The 20,353-nt window shown below is 46.7% G+C and overlaps 1 protein-coding gene across 2 annotated transcripts; it reads left to right on the top strand.

The window, feature by feature from the left end:
* The first annotated feature begins 13,481 nt into the window (after positions 1-13,481).
* LOC123110507 (cold-responsive protein kinase 1) lies at positions 13,482-19,196 on the top strand. 2 transcript variants are annotated; one of them, XM_044531042.1, is made up of 7 exons: positions 13,482-13,731; positions 14,881-15,004; positions 15,094-15,206; positions 15,289-15,499; positions 15,577-15,814; positions 15,907-16,057; positions 18,735-19,196. In XM_044531042.1, exons 2-7 carry the CDS (start codon positions 14,947-14,949, stop codon positions 19,056-19,058), a joined length of 1,095 nt encoding a protein of 364 aa, XP_044386977.1. In that variant the 5' UTR covers positions 13,482-13,731; positions 14,881-14,946; the 3' UTR covers positions 19,059-19,196. The 2 variants fall into 2 exon arrangements, with proteins under 2 accessions (XP_044386977.1, XP_044386979.1); XM_044531044.1 differs by having other exon boundaries at positions 13,529-13,731; positions 15,294-15,499.
* Positions 19,197-20,353: the final 1,157 nt, after the last annotated feature.

The following is a 20,353-nucleotide window of genomic DNA, read 5'->3' as shown; positions in this document are numbered from 1 at the left end:
ACACGCTCAAAAGCTTCACATTTATCTAACTTTTGTGGGCACTATGCTTTTGTCTCTATCACAGAGCCCACTAAGGTAGATGAAGCATTTCTGGAGCCGGAGTGGATTCAGGCTATGCAAGAAGAACTACATCAGTTCGAGCTCAACAATGTCTGGGAACTGGTCAAACGTCCAGATCCTCGCAAGCATAATATCATTGGCACAAAGTGGATCTACCGCAACAAGCAAGATGAAAATGGCCTTGTGGTGAGGAATAAGGCACGACTAGTAGATCAAGGCTACACACAGGTTGAAGGAATTGATTTCAATGAAACTTTTGCACCTGTTGCTAGACTTGAGGCTATTCGCATATTACTTGCTTATGCTAACCATCATGATATCATCTTATATCAAATGGATGTGAAAAGTGCATTCCTCAATGGTAAGCTTGAGGAAGAAGTATATGTTGCTCAACCCCTAGGTTTTGAAGATCCAAAGAATCCTGACAAAGTCTTCAGACTTAATAAGGCCCTCTATGGCCTCAAGCAAGCCCCTCGGGCGTGGTATGATACATTGAAGGAATTCTTCGTGAAGAATGGCTTCACACCCGGTTTACTCGACCCTACTCTCTTTACTAAATCTTATGATGATGAACTGTTTGTGTGCCAAATATATGTTGATGATATTATCTTTGGCTGTACTGACCAACGTTATAGTGATGAATTTGCCTATAGGATCAGTGAAGAATATCAAATGTCTATGATGGGAGAGTTGAAATTCTTCTTAGGTCTTCAAATTCGTCAGCAGCGCAATGGCATATTCATATCTCAGGAGAAATACCTCAAAGATGTACTGAGAAAATTCGGCATGCAAGATTGCAAAGGCGTCAAAATTCCTATGCCCAGAAATGGCCATCTATGCACTGATGAAAATGGTATTGACTTCGATCACAAGGTATACCGCTCCATGAATGGTTCTTTATTGTACTTATGTGCATCTAGGCCAGATATAATGCTTAGTGTTTGCATGTGTGCCCGATTTCAAGCTGCACCGAAGGAATCACACCATAAGGCTGTGAAGCATATTCTTCGATATCTAGCTCACACACCAACACTAGGATTATGGTACCCCAAGGGCTCTGCTTTTGATCTCATTGGATATTCTGACTCTGACTATGCTGGTGATCGTGTGGACCGCAAGTCAACATCTAGCACTTGTCATTTCCTTGGACGATCTTTGGTCTGTTGGTCCTCGAAGAAACAGAACTGCGTATCACTCTCTACTGCCGAAGCTGAATACATTGCTGCTGGCTCTTGCTGTGCTCAACTGCTATGGATGAAGCAAACCCTCAAGGACTATGGCGTCAACGTGAAGAATGTGCCTCTCCTCTGCGATAATGAGAGTGCCATCAAGATTGCTCACAACCCAGTTCAGCACTCGAAGACAAAGCACATTCAAATTCGTCATCATTTTCTTCGTGATCATGTGTTGAAGGGCGACATCTCCATCGAGCACGTGAAGACTGAAGAACAGCTAGCTGACATCTTCACTAAGCCCTTGGATGAGAAGAGATTTAGCAAGTTGCGGTGTGAGCTAAATATCTTAGAATCTTCGAATGTTCTTTGAAAAGGGACACACATCCTGACACTTATGCAAAATTGATGACTTAGATGTGCAACACATGAAGAAACGTTTTTCTTCAATCAATGAAGAATAACACTCTAAGTGTGAAGAAATTAATGAAGAATTTGATTCTCAGAACCCTACGACAATTGTACGCGGTGTCTGAAATCATCATTCTTATACGGTGGGTCACGCCACCACAAAAAGTTGAAAATCTTCAATTTGAGTTTTTCCTCATTTTTGAAATTCTTCAGTTTTTCAAATTCTTCAAGTTTGCAAAATCTTCACTATTTCCGTCGTTTTTCTTCATTGGCTATATATATATATATATATATATATATATATATATATATATATATATATATATATATATATATGAGTTTATGTCCTCTATAGCATTCACTTATGGCTATTTCTTCATGTTGCTTTTTCTGCTAAGTGAATGTGATCGGACCCTTCCCCCTCTATGCTATACTCAACCCAATCTATTCACAAATTCTTCATGTGCGTTTTATTTGAAACTCGTTCAAAATCTTCACTGTGTCCTTGTCAGCTGAAGAAATTGCGAACGAAACTTTAAAACAAATCTTATCCAGATTTTCGGTTTTGCCGCTCAAACCGTTCCGCATCCCACGATGCATTATTATATTCACCCACGATCTTACACGATCTCAACTACACAGTACGTGGGTGATACATGTCGCGTGAAGGAGAAAGGGAAGGGGCATGTTCGTCCTAAAATCTTTGGGCGAACAGTTTTTCACCGTGTCTATAAATACCCCTCTCCCCTTCCTCACTTCATTTACTCCGCTCGATCGCTCTCTCTCACTCGAGCTCCTCAAACCCTAGCACTGCCGCTACTCCATCATTGCCGGTGAGGAAGAGCTTCGCTGCCTCGACCTCGTCGCCGTCGTACTCGCGCCGGTTGCGGAAATCTTCACTCCGCTGTCGCCGTAGCTGTCTTCCTCTGCCAAGTTAGGGCGTGGGAGATCTAACCTGACGAACTTCACATCTGTTCATCTCAGTTCGTCGTGTTCTTCACTTCAGGTAATTAAAAGTTACTTTTATTACTCACTTTGATTCTCAAACTTTCCTGAAAATCTTCAAAGGTGTTTATTCTTCAAATCTTCACACATATGAACACCTCACATACCATATGATCTTGAACTGTTTCTCTAAGCAATCATTTTCTTCAAGATTCCCTATTTGTGTGGATTTTCGAACTGTACAACTCTAGAACCTAAGACAAGCACGCTTAGTAAAATTCCTCAAGGTTCATCTGGTCAAATTCCTCAAAACTTGTTCTTTTCGAAAAACCTTCTGAGAACGCATATGACCTCTCCAAATTCCTCGCACCTATACTCTGTTCACAGGTACTCATGTCTAGGGATGAAAATGGAGTGGAAAGTTTCTGCTTTTCCGGACAAAAAATGGAAACGGAGAGGAAATATGAAAACGGAAATGGAAATTTGCAAAACGGAAATGGAAATGGAATCTTTTATACGGAAACGGAAACAAAAACGGAATGGTATTTTCCGGTGGAATATATAGACGTGGAAATGGAATTTTCCGTTTCCGTAAATATGGAATTTCCATTTATACTATAGGTCTATGGCTGCTTTGTAGCCCAACTACCAAACAACACACAATGACACAATGAGTAGAATGATAGGAATGGATCATTTGAGGAGCAACTTTTACTATCAGACACTTACTCAACTAGACCCTATATGGAATTGTCATGTACAACTACAATACTATCTTATGTTGCTAACACAACCATATTATTTTGGCGTCATGTTAACAATTCAATTTTTTGGAGTTTTTTGTCTATATTTCTCTATGATTCAAGGGGGTTTTAAGTTTTGGTCAACAAACCATTTTGTTTCCGTGTCCGCTCTGTATTTGCTCCGTGTCTGTTTCCGGTAGTATTTGTTTCCGTATTTGTTTCCGGGGTTTCTGTATTCGTTTCCGCTTTTGCAAAAAAATATGAAAACAAATATGGTAGCACCCAGTTTCGTCCGTTTCCGCGCCATTTTCATCCCTACTCATGTCTGCTGCTGAATCACTAGGTTCTCATCAACTTAACTCATTTGCAGCGTTCCTCGAAGAAAAACTGCATACTTCTTCAGAGTGTTCAATTGTTCAAATTCCTCATCTGAAGAATATGGCAGACGGTAAGAGGCCGCAGGAAGGAGGAAAGAAGCCTGAGGTCATGACTGCTTTCGAGATCCCTGATGACATTTACAAGGACTATTGCACACCTGATGAAGCCAAATTCGGCAAAGAAAACAAAAATCAGCGTAAGGTGCGCATTTAGAGGATTGAAAGAAGATGGGCAAGAGAATGGAGGGAGTACAGATATGTTACTCCAAAGTATATGAAGAAATTTGCTTTAAATCCTGCATGCCCAAGAGCTCCATTGGCACCTAGCCAAGTAGCTGATCCCACCAGCATCAAGCGTGGTGAGGACTTTCCTGAAGAATGGGCTAAGCGCCAAGCTAAATTGGCAAGACAAGCCAAGGAGGCAGTGAAGAAATTCAATGAGGATTCTGCCACTGCTGCTGCAACTGAGGCCTCGGTCAAGCCAAGGAAATCTATGCCAAAGAAGCCTGCTCGTAAGCCAAGTGCTTCACCAACAGCGCCCTCACGGCCAAGTTCCTCAGCAATGCCCTCACAGCAAAATCCTCACACTGCTACTGCTCCACCAAAGTCCTCAGAAGCTCCTTCAAAGTCCTCAGCTCCTGTGCATCTGGCTACATGTCAAAGGACTGCTGGTTTCTCGATTGCCTCTGGTGTCTCAGCAAGTTCCTCAGCTGCACCAATGTCCTCATCAGGCCCCACACTGTTGAAGACTAAAGCAACAGCTGGACACGGTCCTCGGCCAAGTCCAAGGAAGAAACAGGTTGCATTCCATGTGCCCTCTGATGATGAAGCTTCTGATGATGAACTTGTAGAAATCATCAGAGACAGACAGATGAAGGCCGCTAGAGCCAAAGGCACATCTGTACCACTGCTTTTGGATCCGAGGAAAATCCTCGATTATATTGATCTCTGGCACAAGGATCCAAACACCCCAATGCCTGATTTTCCTCTGACTCCTGGTCAAAGTCACATGCTAACCCATTTCATCACTCAAGAGAAATGGAAGTTCGAAAAGGCAAGAGAAATCAAGAAAGCTCAATACAGAAAGGAGAAGCTCCTGAAGAAAAATGTTGTCAGAATGACACCTGAGGAACTTCTCAAGGCTCAGTCTGAAATTCAAGCCCTCAGCAAAGACTTTGATGCCTACTATGCTGATTGGCAAGGAGCCAAAGTGAGATTCGTCAATCTGACGAAGAAATTCACAAATGTGGCAGCCCCATCGCAACAAGAAAATCTTCAGGCTGCAGACTCTACTCAGCCTGATGAAGAACATGCCAGCACCGCTGATGACTTTCAGCCTGTTGAAGAAAATGCTAGTTCCAGGGCTGATGACTCCATTCCAGCCACTGAAGAAATTGCCAGGGCATCCACTAGTGGTGCGCTTGAAGAAACTGAAGAGATCAGGGCAATTGCATCAGTTGCGCCTGAAGAAAATCAACCAGATTCCTCAGCTCCTCCCGCGCCTACACCAACTCCAATTCTTCCATCTGCCTATGAGGTGAAGAAGACCAAGGCTGCAGAGCGAGCTGCAGTGAAGAAAAGGAAGGCATCAGCTGCGTCAGAATCTTTGGCTGCAAAGAAAATGAAGCCAATGACCAGCTCACTCGAAAATCCGATTGATGTTGTTCCAATTTCCTCCATGCCATCAAAGGACCTTGTTCCTTTTGGAGAAGACTATGTGATCCCAAGCGGATCTGATGAAGAAAATCATTCTGCTGCTTCGTCAGAGCAGATTGATGAAGAAATTGAAGTGGACGAAATCCCTTCAACGACAGTCATTTCCTCACCTATGCCTCAGTTCACAGCTGAAGAGGCTGGTGTTGAGGAAATTGAAGATGAAGATGTGGATATAGGATGCACCACACCAGTGATGAATGATGACTTTTGGGAAAGTCAGCATCCCAATACTCCTCTCTTCACACCTATCCAATAGATTCCTCAGTCCCCTGCACCAACAGTTCAATTGGGCTCTGAAGAAACTCATCCCACTCCCTCTGTTCATGAAGACATTCCAGCCACTAGTGCCGAAGAACCTGCTACTGATGATCATCAGGTTGCACAAGAAGAGGAACCAGAAATTCCTCAGCCTGAAGAACCTGAGCTCGTGATTCATGAGGTGGTGATGCAACTCACTGACATCCCTCTGCCAAAGCCAAAGAATCTGTTCTCAAGCAAACAGAAGTTCAAGACTGAAGACTTCTTTTCCGAGCATGTATTCTTCACCGACTACAACCCCTATGACTCTGCTCGCATAAGGAAGAGGCGTTTCTGGGCTGCTAGTCAAGCCAACTTCTATTCCTCAGTGCTGTTTGACAAAGACAAAATCTTTCATCATGAACATATTCCTCACGTAGATATGGAATCTCCGGCATGCTTCGAGCCAGTCCTCAGTGTTCTTCACGATGCAGGATTACTCAATTTCTGCACTGACATCTATGATTGGAATGAAGAACTCATTCTTCAATTCTATGCTACACTTCATATCATTGGAGACGCTGAAGATGTCAACTCATGGGTGTTGGATTGGATGACTGAAAACACTCACTACAAGGCACCGGCAACTGAATTGCTTCGTGTCCTTCCTCTCGATCCTCCCCATGACAGTGCATGTTGCATCTACAGTGACCCTGAACTGACAAATCACTATATGCAAGTGCACATGAAGCCTTTGAAGCCTGGGCAGGCCCCTCGAACCAAATTCCTCGTCAAGGAATTACTCTATGTGCCTCGGACTGTCTATCGCATTCTGACGAAGACAATGAGTCCTATCAAAGGCCACGACTCAAATGATGAAGAAGTCGTTGGCATCATGAAGAATATGCTTTTCAACATCATTCATGGCGTTCCCGTCAACTTTCATGATTTCTTCATGAGGACTCTGGCCAATGTTGCTATGTCACCATTCGAGCTGAAGCCCTATGCGCCTTGGATTATGAGATTCATCAGGGCAAGATCTTCACTGAATTACAAAGCTGACACTCTGAACCACGGTAGCTACTTGCCTCCCATTGAAGTCCTCAAACGGTCAGTTTCATCATCTGATGATAAAGGAAAGGCAGCTGCTATGATCGATGAAGGCATTCGTCCATTGGATGGTCAATTTCGCAAGGCTGCTTCTTACTCCACCAATGACGACTCTGCCACACATGACTCTGCTGCAAATAACTCAGCCAAGCAAAATCCTCAAGCCACAGCACCCAGGGTGATGACTGACCGTGAGTTACTCCTCAGTCTTCATCAGAAGGTTGATCGCAATCACAAATGGGTAAAGCGTCAGTTTGATGCACTTCTTCACAATATGACCTCAACACACAATGCAGTGAAGAAGAACCAATACTACCTTCATGAAACCTTCAACCGCACCTGGGCTGTCCTCACTCATGTCTATAGCGCTGAAGAACTGAAGACTATGGGTCTCAAGGAAGAATTTGACTGGTCTGCACCTCCTCCGAAGAAATTCAAGAGGGTCAAAGTTCCTCAATTGGTGGCCAGCTCTTATTCTTCATCGCGTGACACCGATGAGTATGAAGATTTGGACGACACTGCGGCAGGCCCTGCTACAACAAACAACCCCGACAATGCTGGCGCTCCTCCATCGACTTGAAATTCTTCAGGGGCGTTAGTCCTCAGTTTCAATCCTTTTGGTCATTTGATGACAAAGGGGGAGAAATCTGATTTAGTCTTCAAGCGGGTCTATATTAAGGGCATTTTTTTAAGTTACAACTCTCGTTCTTCTGAAACTTTTATTTGGATTGAGTTGTAATCTTAAACCCGATGGTGCGCTGATACTTTTGTTGCACTAAGCTCTAATACTTTTGATGCTTTATTCGACATGATTATTCCTCGTTAATGATATTGCACGCATGCTGAATTTCATCAGGCACCATATTTCATCATGCATTTCAAATTCTTCATAGTATATATCAAATGCGTGTATGAATTACAAGATATAGGGGGAGATCTCCATGATTCAACTCTTCAAATGTGCATTGCCTCAAACGCAAATTCCTCACTATACACATCTTCAGGGGGAGTTCTTCTATATCTTGCAATCAAATTCCTCAATATCAGTATTTACACTTCATATGTTTATCCCCGTTGAAAACTTAACCTATATTGTCATCAATCACCAAAAAGGGGGGGATTGTAAGTGCATCTAGTGCCCCTTAGTGATTTTGGTGTATTGAAGACTTATAGGTTAAGAGACTAATGCGTTTGTGAGTGTACACAGGTCTATAAGTCTATGAGGAGTTTGATATTTACAGAGAAAGTCGACCCCTAAAAATGAAGTTCCTCGACTGACGACTTTGATATTCTGAAGACTTTCTGAAGACTTTGAAAGTGAAGAAATTGGTGTGACCTTGAAGACTTGGTATTCATTTGAGGAACATGAAGCGTGAAGACTTTTGTTTTCGTAGTTTCATTTTCTCTTTCTTGAGTCATAGGAAACACCGTACTGTTAAAGGGGGTCGAGGAAATACTAAGGAAAAATTTCCATGTGATGCTCAACTCAAAATCCTACACCTACCAATCCCTTCGAGTGAAGCCATTGGAAATCTCATATAGTTCAGTCAATTTCTTCAGTGACAGAGACGCAGTTCTTCTGGTCACTGAGGACTTTGCTCTAAATGAGGAGTTAGGAATTCGCCAGTGCGAATTGCCTACACAGTGAGGAACATGATAGCCCTGAGGAATTTGAGAGTCAAATTTCCGACCGTTGCTGTGCTGCGCGCCAGCTGTCCCAAAATATCTTATCCACCTAACGGTCATATCATTGAAGGGCATTTATGTCTTATCATGTCGGGCTGCTCCCTAGGCTATAAATAGCCGCCCCCTACAACCACTAGTTGGTTGGCTACTCCGAGAGAACTTGACACTTGTCATTTGAGAGCAACCCATCCTCCGAGGACTTTGAGCGAAAATCATCAAGTGAGGAAAACCCAAAACCAAACCCCTACAAACCCAAAGTGATTGAGCATCACTGAAGAAATTGATCCTGCGTGGATCCGACGCTTGTTACCTTTGAAGATTGTGCTTCTTCCAGACGGTTAGGCGTCATGGTCTAGAGCATCCAAGAGGAATTGTGGATCGCCGAGTGATCAAGTCTGTGAAGGTTTGGAAGTCACCTGAAGACTTACCACGAGTGATTGGACGAGGTCTGTGTGACCTTAGTTCAAGGAGAATACGGTGAGGACTGGGTGTCCTGAGCTGCGTGCTCAGCGACTAGGTGTCCGGGACTGTGTGTCCTCGAGTTTAAATACCCAGCCGCTCCAACCAGACGTACAACTGAGACAACAGTTGGAACTGGTTTACCAAATCATTGTCTTCACGAACTAACTGGTTCTATGTCCTCAACCCTTTCATTTCCTCGTTACTGTGTTGAGTGTTTGTTCATATCTGTGCTTGAAGACTTTGACTGAAGACTTTCCCAATTTCCTCAATTCAATTTCTTCAGTCTGTTTGTCTTCATCTTGTGTTATCCTGTGATTACGCTTTCTGTACTCTGTGCTAGTCTTCATTTCATCATGATGATCATGCTTGTATTCTCTCATGCTTACTTCTGAGTACTTATTCCGCTGCTAGTAGTTCTTCATTAAGGAATTTCCTTACCGGCAAATTCCTCAGTGAAGAATTTATAAAAATCACCTATTCACCCCCCCTCTAGTCGATATAACGCACTTTCATGGCTTGTATGGACATCGGAGCTTTTTTGCTTCCTTATGTCGTACACAGCCATGAAGTTGGTTTGTTGGAATGCGAGGGGTCTCAACAGCCCGACGAAACGTGACGCCCTCTGTGAACTAGCGGATTCCATGAAAGTAGCGATATGGTGTATCTTAGAAACAAAGCTGGAGAGGGTGGATCAGTATGTAATTTTGCAATGCCTTGGGCCTAATTACGATGGGTTTGTTTACTTGCCAGCCTCGTCTACTAGGGGTGGTATTTTTGTCGCTTGGGATTCCTCGAAGGCGTTGATCACTAACACGGTGAATGATACCAACTTCACCACGGGATACGTGACACCGAAGGAGGGCGTACCCTGGTGGTTGTCGGTGGTTTACGGGCCTCAAGAGGACTCTCAAAAGGTTGCAATGCTTGAGGAGCTCTCGACTAGGAGGCAGCTCTGCCCAGGGCCGTAGATGGCAGTTGGTGACTTCAATATGATTCTTCACACTACCGACAAGAATAACTCTCTGCTGGATAGAAGGATGATGAGGAAGTTCAAGAGATTCGTGGATGACAATGCACTCAAGGAGTTATTTTTGCATGGCAGAAGGTTCACGTGGAGCAATGAGAGGGAGAGACCCACGTTGACGAAAATTGATCGTGCTTTGGTCTCTATGAACTGGGAACTAGCGTACCCGGAATGCTTGCTATAGGCTTTATCTACGAATGCCTCAGACCACTGCCCGCTATTTCTATCATTGGAGGAACATGTGCACCCACGTAAAAGATTTCGCTTTGAGCTTTTCTGGACCAAGTTGGAGGGGTTTCTAGAGGCGGTGCAGGAGGGATGGAGATGTGACGAGTCCATCTCGGACCCGTTCGTGAGGTTGGATGTTCTGTTGAGAAGCTGCGCTAAACATCTGACGGCATGGGGACAGAGGAGGGTTGGAAACATTAAGTTGCAGATCGCCATTGCAAACCTTGTGATCCTAAGGCTGGACTGTGCACAGGAGTCGTGGATACTCACCGGAAAGGAGAGATGGCTGCATGGAACGCTGAAACACTTGATCTTGGGGCTATCATCGTTGGAGCGGATGATTGCGAGACATCGGTCAAGGATGAGATGGCTGCAGGAGGGACATGCCAACACCAAGCTTTTCCACTTGGTGGCCAACGGGAGGAAACTCAAAAACTTTATCCCTGCGATCTTGGTCGATGGAATCACCATCACGGAACAAGAAGCAAAGGAGGAGGCATTCTTTGAGGCTTACAGTGAGTTGCTAGGGAGATGCGGCACGCGGGAGCATACCTTAGACCTAGAATTCCTGGGTATTGAGCCTATCGATTTGGAGGACCAAGATCTAGTTTTCCAGGAGGACGAGGTTTGGAAAGTGGTGAGGGACATGCCCTCGGATCGCGCGCCTGGGCCTGATGGGCTCATTGGAGTGTTTTTCCAGAAAGCTTGGTCTATTGTGAAGAGGGATGTGATGGCAGCGTTGAACAAACTGTTCCTTAATAATGGGAGAGGGTTTGGGAGGCTAAATCAGGCGCTAATCACCTTGATCCCCAAGAACCCTGAGGCATGTCAGATCAAAGACTTTAGGCCAATATGCCTGGTTCATAGCATCCCAAAGCTGGCGTCCAAACTTCTGGCTGCGCGTCTTTGCCTGCGCATGGGAGAGCTGGTGCATGCAAATCAATCAGTGTTTATTAAGGTAGGAATATCCATGACAACTTCTTACTCATCAGGCAACTTGCAAGGAAGCTTTACAAAAGGAAAACGAAGAGTGTGATGCTCAAGCTGGACATTTCTTGTGCCTTCGACTCCTTGTCTTGGTCGTTCTTGTTCGAAGTGCTGAGAGCCAAGGGCTTCTCAAGAACCTGGAGGTCTTGGATCGCAACTCTGCTCACCACAGCCAGCTCGAGGGTGGTTGTCAATGGGTGTGCTGGCAAGAAGTTTATGCATGCTTGTGGTCTAAGGTAGGGGGACTCCATCTCACCCCTTCTCTTTGTCATTGCGATGGATGTCCTCTCGGCTATGATCTTGAAGGCGCAGGAGATGAATGCAGTTAGCAAGCTACCTGGCTATGCTCCGATACAAGAGACTATCCCTGTATGCAGACGATGTTGTTATGTTCATCAGGTCGAGCTGGACGGATCTGTGGTTTGTTCAGGAGGCCCTGAGGTTATTTGGAGAGGCCTCTGGCCTCAAGGTTAACTTCACCAAGTCTGCGGCTATCATGATCAGATCTAATGAGGAGGAGGAGGAGTTAGTGCGGTAGGCCATGCCATGGAAGCTGGAGACATTCCCCATCAAATATCTAGGGCTGCAATTGGGGATCAAACAACTCACGAGATCAGAGTGGCAGCCTATTGTGGATCAAGCGCTGAAGTTGATGCCAGTATGGCAACGTGGTCTTGTGACACGTCCCGGTCGCCTCCTTCTGGTAAACCAGGTGGTGAGGGCCAGACCCATACACCACTTGATTGTGGCTGAGGCCCCGAAGTGGGCAGTGGAGAGAGTGGATAAGGGATGCCGTGCCTTCTTTTGGACCGGTTCGGAGGAAATCCAGGGAGGTAATTGTGCAGTTGCGTGGCGCCGGGTTTGCCGGCCTAAGCAGATGGGAGGTCTCGGGGTGGTGGATCTCTATAAACATGGTATCGCCCTCAGACTTAGGTGGGGGTGGTTCAAACGCACCGACAGCTCACGTCCTTGGCAGGGGCTTAGCTACTGCTCCGACAAGCATGTCAGGATGGCCTTCGACAGCCTGGTCAAGTGGGAAGTCGGGGAAGGTTCGATGGCTTTGTTCTGGCGTGATCGTTGGATCAGTGGCTCCTGTGTGAAGGAGATTGCCCCACTACTTGTTGGCAAAGTGCGGCAGCAGGTAGTTAATAAGAGGAGAGTGAAAGACGCTTTGTATCTTCATTGGTGGACGCAAGATATCGTGGGAGAGATGAATACCGAGGAGCTCTCATAGTTCATTAGGCTGTGGGAGGTGCTGGTAGACATTGAGCTCACTCCCGGCTTGGAGGACACACCGATCTGGCAATGGGATGCTACGGGCAAGTACTCGGCAAAATCGGCGTACAAAATGATGTGTGAGGGAGGAGTACGATTTCAATGTGCTTCGGCTGTCTGGCACAGTTTGGGCTACGATGACCTGCAAGCTCTTCATTTGGCTTGCACTTCAGCACAGAGTGTGGACTTCGGACCGCAGACAGAGGCATGGGCTGCAAGATCATAGCTCGGCATGTTACCTTTGTGACCAAGAGGAGGACAGTGTGGATCACATACTCATGCAATGTGTATATGCGAGACAAGTGTGTTTTTTGTGCTTCAGAGGGCTGGGCGTGGACGAAGCTTTGATTCCAACCACGGAAGACACACTAGGTGATTGGTGGGTGTCTGCCAGGAAGCGAATTGACAAGAGATACCGGAGAGGATTCGACACAATCTGCAATTCTGTATGCTGGAATCTATGGAAGCAGAGAAATGGCAGTGTCTTTCGCAACAGCCACATCACCAACGAGTGGGGAGCAGCCGATCTTGTCCACCAGGAACTTAGGCTATGGGCCTCGGCGAGAGGGAGAGGGGTTCTACATGGTATAGAGTAGTAGCCTAGCATGTGGAGTGGAGGGGTGGACGTGCATGCCGTGTGTGGTAGTGCATTCCGTCGTATGTAATTCTTGTACATAATTCTCTTTCGTCTATAAAGCTAAGATACGCAATTTGCGTACTCTCGAAAAAAAAGGTATGTATCACGCGGCGGTGTCGAGTATGCCCCCCTCGCAGCGCTGATTTTTTTTTAAAAAGGGGGTTTACCCCAGCGTCTCTGCATCAGAATGATGCATACGGCTCATATTATTAAAAAAACCAGTAACAAAGTCTCCAAGTCTCAAAGTAAGAAATAAAACAAAACGCTCATGAGAGCCAGATCAAAAGCCACAACCGGCTGGCAAATAAAATAGGAGCACTACATGCCTATCCTATTACATGACCGCCATCCAAACCGGTTGAAAATAACCCGAGTTACCATCTCCTATCGGGTAGACGCAGTTGCCAAACGCCACCGGCCTCCGTCTGATGTCACCAAGCTCCGTCATCGTGCGCTCTACGATTTGCTTTACACAAACCCCACTGGGTACCAGATCCCTCAGCCACCACGTCCTTGTCCTAATCCGGCAATCTCCCCTCTCTCTTTCTCCAGCGCGGCCGACTGGCTCTCAGGTACCGGCGGCGCTCAGGCCACTTCTCCTCGCCGGCTGGTTCTTGGGGCCCAGGCGGCGCTAAGGGCGCAGGAGCTCCATCCACATCAGGTGATTCTCGCTTTTGGTCTGGATCCCCGCTTCATTTCTTGCTTGCTTCCGCGGTTCTTTTTGCGGGGACGCTTCCGCGGCCTTGGGGTGGGCACCAATCTCTTGCTCTAACCCATCCAAGCTCCAATCCCACCCAATGTGGCATAAAATCTACCACCTCCGTGCCGTAGCTTAATCCTGCTCTGTCTCTCTCCATCCCGACCTCATTCCTAGACATTAATTTGTTTTTTAAGCTGATGATTACCTAAATCTAAACGAACGACCACAACATTTGCGCTCCAGCTTCGACGAGGCTAAGAGGTTTCACTCCTTGGTGCTGCTTGCCACGTTTTGCCCATGTGCTAAGAAATATTTATCTAGTGTAGCATATGTGTGCATTATATGTTGGATAGGAAATTGAGGAGTATGCATTTTGTTCGAGATTGATCGGTTCCTTCTTCCATTTTGCATCTTAGAAGAAGTCAATGCTATTGATTATTATTCAAACAATATACCCTACATGTGCATGAGTGGTACCAGATGCGATAGATAGGAACTTTATTACTTTATTAGTCTATTATTGGTCTATTTTTGACAACTGGCCATAAAAAACTACCATTGGTCAGTCGTATGTATCATTTCACTATGTTAGAGTAATTTTTTTTGTTTGACAATCAAGGACTAGCCTGGAGATACTCTTACATTGGTAAGGTATAAATGCGTGAAGTTTAGTGAAATTCACATTGTGTTTCTCAGCATGGATCTGATAGTACAATGCATCATTATTTATATGGATCAGACAGTGTTAGTGGGGTGCGCCACTGAATTGCAGCATTATTTATATGGAGAGGGGTGGGGGGGGGGTCTGACTTTACTTGCCAGTGTTGGTGGGGTGCGCCACTGGATTGCATTAGTCTGGTTCTTTTCCTATGTGACTTTTGATAATTATTACTCCCTCCTTAAACTGATATAAGACGTTACCAAATATATTTTATGGTCAAGCGGTGCCGATAAACGGGCATATGTTTGGTTAACCATTTACTGGTTTGTGATCTGAGGCTATTAGGTAGATTTACACTGATTAGTTTTTTTTTCCGATGAGATTTATACCAGTTAGTTGTTCCTTATCGGAATGAAAAAGTGTTCTGATTCCGCTCTTCCTTTTTGCAGGAATTCAGCGCCAAATTAGCCAGTTCTCTTTGTTGATATCCACGATTTGGCTTCTGATTTGCAAACATGGCTTGTTGCCTTATGTGTAGAAAGGACATCGAACAGACTATTGAAGGTGAAGAAGGTGAGCATTTCATGTCTTTGCTCAGTTTTATAACCACTTTTACTGCAAAAACGTCCCATTCTGATTCACTTGCATTGGCTTTCTGGCAGCTCCAGGAGGAAATAAGGTGAAAGCTTTTTCTTACAGTGAGCTGAGAAAAGCTACACATGATTTTAGTGGAGCAAACAAGGTTGGCGAAGGCGGTTTTGGTTCTGTGTTCAGGGTAATTTCCCCAAGTCAATGGTCACATAAACAATATCCTTTGCATCAAGCTCTCTTAGCTAACATTCATTTTATTTGATTAGGGAAGGCTTAAAGACGGCACAATTATTGCGGTAAAGGTGCTCTCCGCCCATTCAAAGCAAGGCATCCGAGAGTTCTTTACTGAACTTACAGCAATCTCTGATATTGTGCATGAAAACCTGATCACCTTAGTCGGTTGCTGCGCTGAGGGACCCCATAGGATCCTTGTATACAACTATCTTGAAAACAATAGCCTTGCACATACACTGCTAGGTGACATACTGTTCTGCCTTATGTGTCCTTCGCTCATCATTTAATGCTTTAATAACAATCTTACTTAAGTATTGCAGGTAAGGGTTATAGCAGCATTCGATTCAACTGGAGAGTCCGTGTTAAAATTGCTGTAGGTGTTGCCCATGGGCTTGCATTTCTTCACGAAGAAATCCATCCTCCCATAATCCACCGGGACATAAAGGCAAGCAATATTCTGCTTGACAAGGACCTCACACCCAAAATTTCTGATTTTGGGTTGGCAAGGCTCCTCCCTCCAAATGCAACTCATGTGAGCACCCGCGTTGCAGGTACAATGTAAGTATAACCTTGTTTGGGGTTTGGTTGGTAATTGGAATATATTTCATTCTGATCTCTCTCTCTCTGCCTTTTTTTTCTCATTCTGTCAGAGGATACCTGGCTCCTGAATATGCAGTTAGAGGGCAAGTGACAAAGAAGTCAGATATTTATAGTTTTGGTGTTCTGCTATTGGAAATTGTTAGTGGCAGGTGTAACCACAATAATAGATTGCCTTATGAAGACCAATTTCTGCTCGAGAGGGTAAGCTCTATCATAATACTATGTTCACCAAACCTATGCTTCATTTTGAGACTGAGTTGCAATTCTTCTTCCATGGCGCGGTTATCATTTAGTTGTTAGCTAAACATACCTCATAGGATACTACTTGCAGTGTTGACTGTTCTTAACATCCCAGTAATTCTGTTTATGACTTGCAGTGTTGACTGTTCTTAACATCCCAGTAATTCTGTTTATGATTTGGCACCCAAACTGTATCAACTTTTTGAGACCACAATTAGCAAACCGCCATGTGTAAGAATATCTCGAGAGCCATATTGTTACTAGATTTTGGTAGAAACCGGATCCCTACCAGGGCGTGGTCTCAGGTTGTAGGGGTGGAAGGAGGAATGCCGTGGTCGCCGGCGCTGGGGTGCCGTCGTTGCGTGCGCGCGCGCGAGAGAGAGAGAGAGAGAGAGAGAGAGAGAGCAGCGACGGCTAGGGTTAGGTCTCCCGTCTCCCTAAGGAAGCCGAGCAAATATGATTGCTTCTTGCTTAATCCCAAAATGGGTCCTTACGCGAGTTTATATAATCCTCCTAATAAGATAATTGGCTAAGCCCCTAATAACGATAAGATAAACTGGGCCACAACTAACTGGGCTAAGCCCCTAATATGCCGGTCATAACATCTCTCCCCGCCTGCACAAACAGCTCGTCCTCGAGCTCGAAGGCGGGGTAGATCAACGGTCGCCAAACACCTCCGCGTCAACTGGGGCGGGCTGGTCGCCGAGCCCGGCGGCGGCTTTGGGTCCTCCTCAATGTAGTCTGCAGCCTCCAGGTAGAAGAGTCGTGGGCAGACGTGGCCCGGTACGTAGGGCTCGTCGCAGTTGAAGCACAACCCTTGGCGGCGACGCTCGAGTTGCTCGGCCGGGGTGAGCCGGCGGAAGGCGTGCCGCAGCCGCAGCGAGGGGCGCCGCGGAAGCCTGGGCAAGCCGACCCGGCGCGGGAACTTCCAACCAGGGTGGCGGCCCAGCGGTTCGGGCCGGTGGCGCCTGCTGGATGGCCACTGCGGTACGTTCGAACACGCGGGCGTAGTACATGGCCGTCTGGAGGTCCTGTGGCCCGCGCATCTCCACGTCCATGCGAATGTGGTCCGGTAGGCCTCCACCGAAGAGCTTAGCCTGCTGACGAGCCGAAACGCCGGGGGCGTGGCACGCCAGTGCCTGGAAGCGGTCGGCGAAGTCTTGCACCAGGTGAGGAACCGAAGATGCCCAAGCTCTGCCAGACGGCTCCTGCGTATAGGCGGACCTAAGCGCAAGAGGCACAATTCGCGGAAGCGCTCGCATGGTGGCATGCCGCCCTCGTCCTGTTCGAGGGCGTATTACCACGTCTGCGCGACTCCTTGGGGATGATACGAGGCGATCCAGGTACGGTCGGACGCGAGCGTGCGTTGTCCCCTGAAAAATTGGTCGCATTGGTTGAGCCAATTCAAGGGGTCGACGGTGCCGTCATAGGTCGCGAACTCCAGCTTGGAGAATCTCGGCGGCGTCTGGACGTGGACGACGGGCGGGTGCGCCTCGTCAGCATGACGCAACGAGGATGACGAGGCCGAGTAGGCGGGCATCAGGGTGTCGCCCTGGAACAGGGGCCCGTCGACGCTGGCGAAGGGCTCGGTGTAGCCCGAGGACCCGCCAAACTGCATGGCCGGGTGCGTCGCCGGCGGAGGCAGCACGTGCGGCCCGACCGAGGCTGTCGTGTAGACCGGTGCAAGGGACCCAGCGAGCCAGGCCGGTAACGGAGATGGTGACGGGGGAAACCGGACCTGGTGGATGGGCACCCCCGGGCCCGTCGTCGGGATGCCCAGGGCCGCGGTCGCGGGTGGCGGCGGCTGCAGCTGTTGCCCCTGCTGCATGGTGGAGGCCCCGGGGTTCGTCGCTGGTGGCGGCTGCCACGTCAGCTGCTGCATGGCGGCGGCGACGGGGGTCGCCGAGGACGGCGACTGCCACGGTGGTTGCTGCGGCGGCGGGGTGGCGGCGAAGGGCACAGGCGGCTGCGGCCCATAAGATCTCGCGAGGAACGTGTAGATGCCCGTGACCGCCTGGGTGAGATCCCGGATGGCAGCCGTCATATCCTCCGGGGTGAAGACGACGGGGACGGGCGCGGCGGAGGTGACCGGCAACGGCAAGAGCGGTGCGCTAGCCGTGGTGGCCATCGGGGCGGTCGTCGCAGTCGGCAGCGGAAGGGTCGGGGTGGGCGGCGGCGAGGACATGATCTCACCGAAGCTATCTGATACCAAATTGGTAGAAACTGGATCCCTACCAGGGCGTGGTCTCAGGTTGTAGGGGTGGAAGGAGGGATGGCGTGGAGAAAGGCGTGGTCGCCGGCGCTGGGGTGCCGTCATTGCGTGCACGAGAGAGAGAGAGAGAGAGAGAGAGAGAGCAGTGGCGGCTAGGGTTAGGTCTCCCGGCTCCCCAAGGAAGCCGAGCAAATATGATTGCTTCTTGCTTAATCCCAAAACAGGTCCTTACATAAGTTTATATAATCCTCCTAATAAGATAATTGGGCTAAGCCCCTAATAACGATAAGATAAACTGGGTCACAACTAACTGGGCTAAGCCTCTAATATGCTGGTCATAACAGATTTGATTCTAGTTTTTTCTAAACATTTGGAGGAACATTTTTTGGCTGTTTCTGACCTTAGGATCTGCTGGTGCTCTTGCAGACATGGACATGTTATGAACAAGGACAGCTCAAGAACATGATAGATGCAGATCTAGAAGATGACCTAGACACCGACGAGGCATGCCGGTTCTTGAAAGTCGGCCTTCTGTGCACTCAAGACGCGATGAAACTCCGTCCCAACATGACCAACGTCGTCCGGATGCTGACCGGAGAAAAAGATGTCTCCATGGAGAGGATCACCAAGCCTGCTGTGATCGGTGACGTGGGAAACATCAAGGTCAACAACCAGCAGAGACCAGGCGACTCGCAATCTGAACCATCCACAATCATATCATCAGAAGCAACAGTAGAGTCATCGCCGTGAGCAGCACGGAATGTATCATGCAAATCCTGTTGTTGTACATTACCATGCTGGGTAGGCACAAGTGCGTGTTCGGTTGACTGATGCCACCGTGGTGTTACTATGCAGTAAAGTTATTGCATAATTAAACAAGTTTCCTTTACAAGTTACCTGACGCATTTATCTGACAGACGTTCACTGGGGGCGAGTTACCCGAGAACGCCTCACTTGCCATGCCGAAATAACTAAATTTGCCACGCGTTGTTGAGCGAAATGCCCCGTGCGAAAGGGGAAATTGCCATGTAAATGAAAGAATTATCAGCGATTTTTATAGAAAAATTGTCATCCGCGTGATCTGGATGCAATGTCTTCGTGGGGATTTGCTGGGACTGTGTTCCCGGCAAACGTTTGCCCATTAACATGTCCGGGAGAGAAAAAAGGGTGTTAAGGCGGGATGGATTCTTCTCGATGTAAGTTGATCATCATGTATTTAGAGCCGCATTCCTAATCTTTATCTTTATCTTTACCTAATATTAAAGGAAGGATTGTTTCTTTACTTTTTTTTCGTTTGCGATGGCCCCAGATATATTTTCGTCCATCATGGAACCTACAACCTGCAGCATCTATACCAACACGGCTGACCAATGCGGCCATCTATCTTTTGTGTTTTAATAGCAGCGCGTCATTTAATTGAAGAAACAACCGGCAGTGGCAAAACTTAAAAACATCTAGCATAAGTCTATGTCTTAGTGGAAACAACCGGCAGTGGCAAAACTTAAAAACAACTAGCATAAGTGATAAGTCTATGTCTTAGTGGAATCGAACACAACACCTCGCGCTAAGTTAACCACACCCCTAGCCAGTGTAGTTCTTCAATTTGTTGTCTAAACATTGCAACTTGGCTTATATAAACTATATGCAGTGAAAGATGTAAACTTTTTACAATAACTTTCGCCAATTTATATACATTTGCAAGTTGTACAGAAAATCAATAAACCGCTCCAGCAATCGATAGAGAGTGAAGAGTGGGTCCCGATTATCCCTAGAGAAACGAACACACCATTGTGTTGTTCAGATGAGCAGGATGGATTTAACTCCGTGTTTCACAATAAGAAGAAATTAACTCCCAATACTTTGGATGCTTTGTAACGGGATTATGGGTGAAGATGAGATAGGCGGTATATTATGGGACAGTGGGAGTATGATATAACTTAACACATAATTGCAATCGGACTGTGTTTAACTTGGCTGGATGGTCAACTTTTCTCCGGTGCAACGCACGGGCATATGTGCTAGTAATCTATAATATAATAACAACA

Source organism: Triticum aestivum, chromosome 5B, assembly GCF_018294505.1.
Source record: "Triticum aestivum cultivar Chinese Spring chromosome 5B, IWGSC CS RefSeq v2.1, whole genome shotgun sequence".
NCBI lineage: Eukaryota > Viridiplantae > Streptophyta > Magnoliopsida > Poales > Poaceae > Triticum > Triticum aestivum.
This window is presented reverse-complemented; position numbering and strand designations above follow the sequence as displayed.

What these genes read in the sequence shown, in the direction of transcription:
- LOC123110507 (XM_044531042.1), top strand. Translation starts at nt 14,947, where the DNA reads ATGGCTTGTTGCCTTATGTGTAGAAAGGACATCGAACAGACTATTGAA. An exon ending in ACCCGCGTTGCAGGTACAAT is followed by an intron (nt 15,815 to 15,906) that starts GTAAGTATAACC and finishes TCATTCTGTCAG; the next exon opens with AGGATACCTGGCTCCTGAAT. An exon ending in ACCAATTTCTGCTCGAGAGG is followed by an intron (nt 16,058 to 18,734) that starts GTAAGCTCTATC and finishes GTGCTCTTGCAG; the next exon opens with ACATGGACATGTTATGAACA.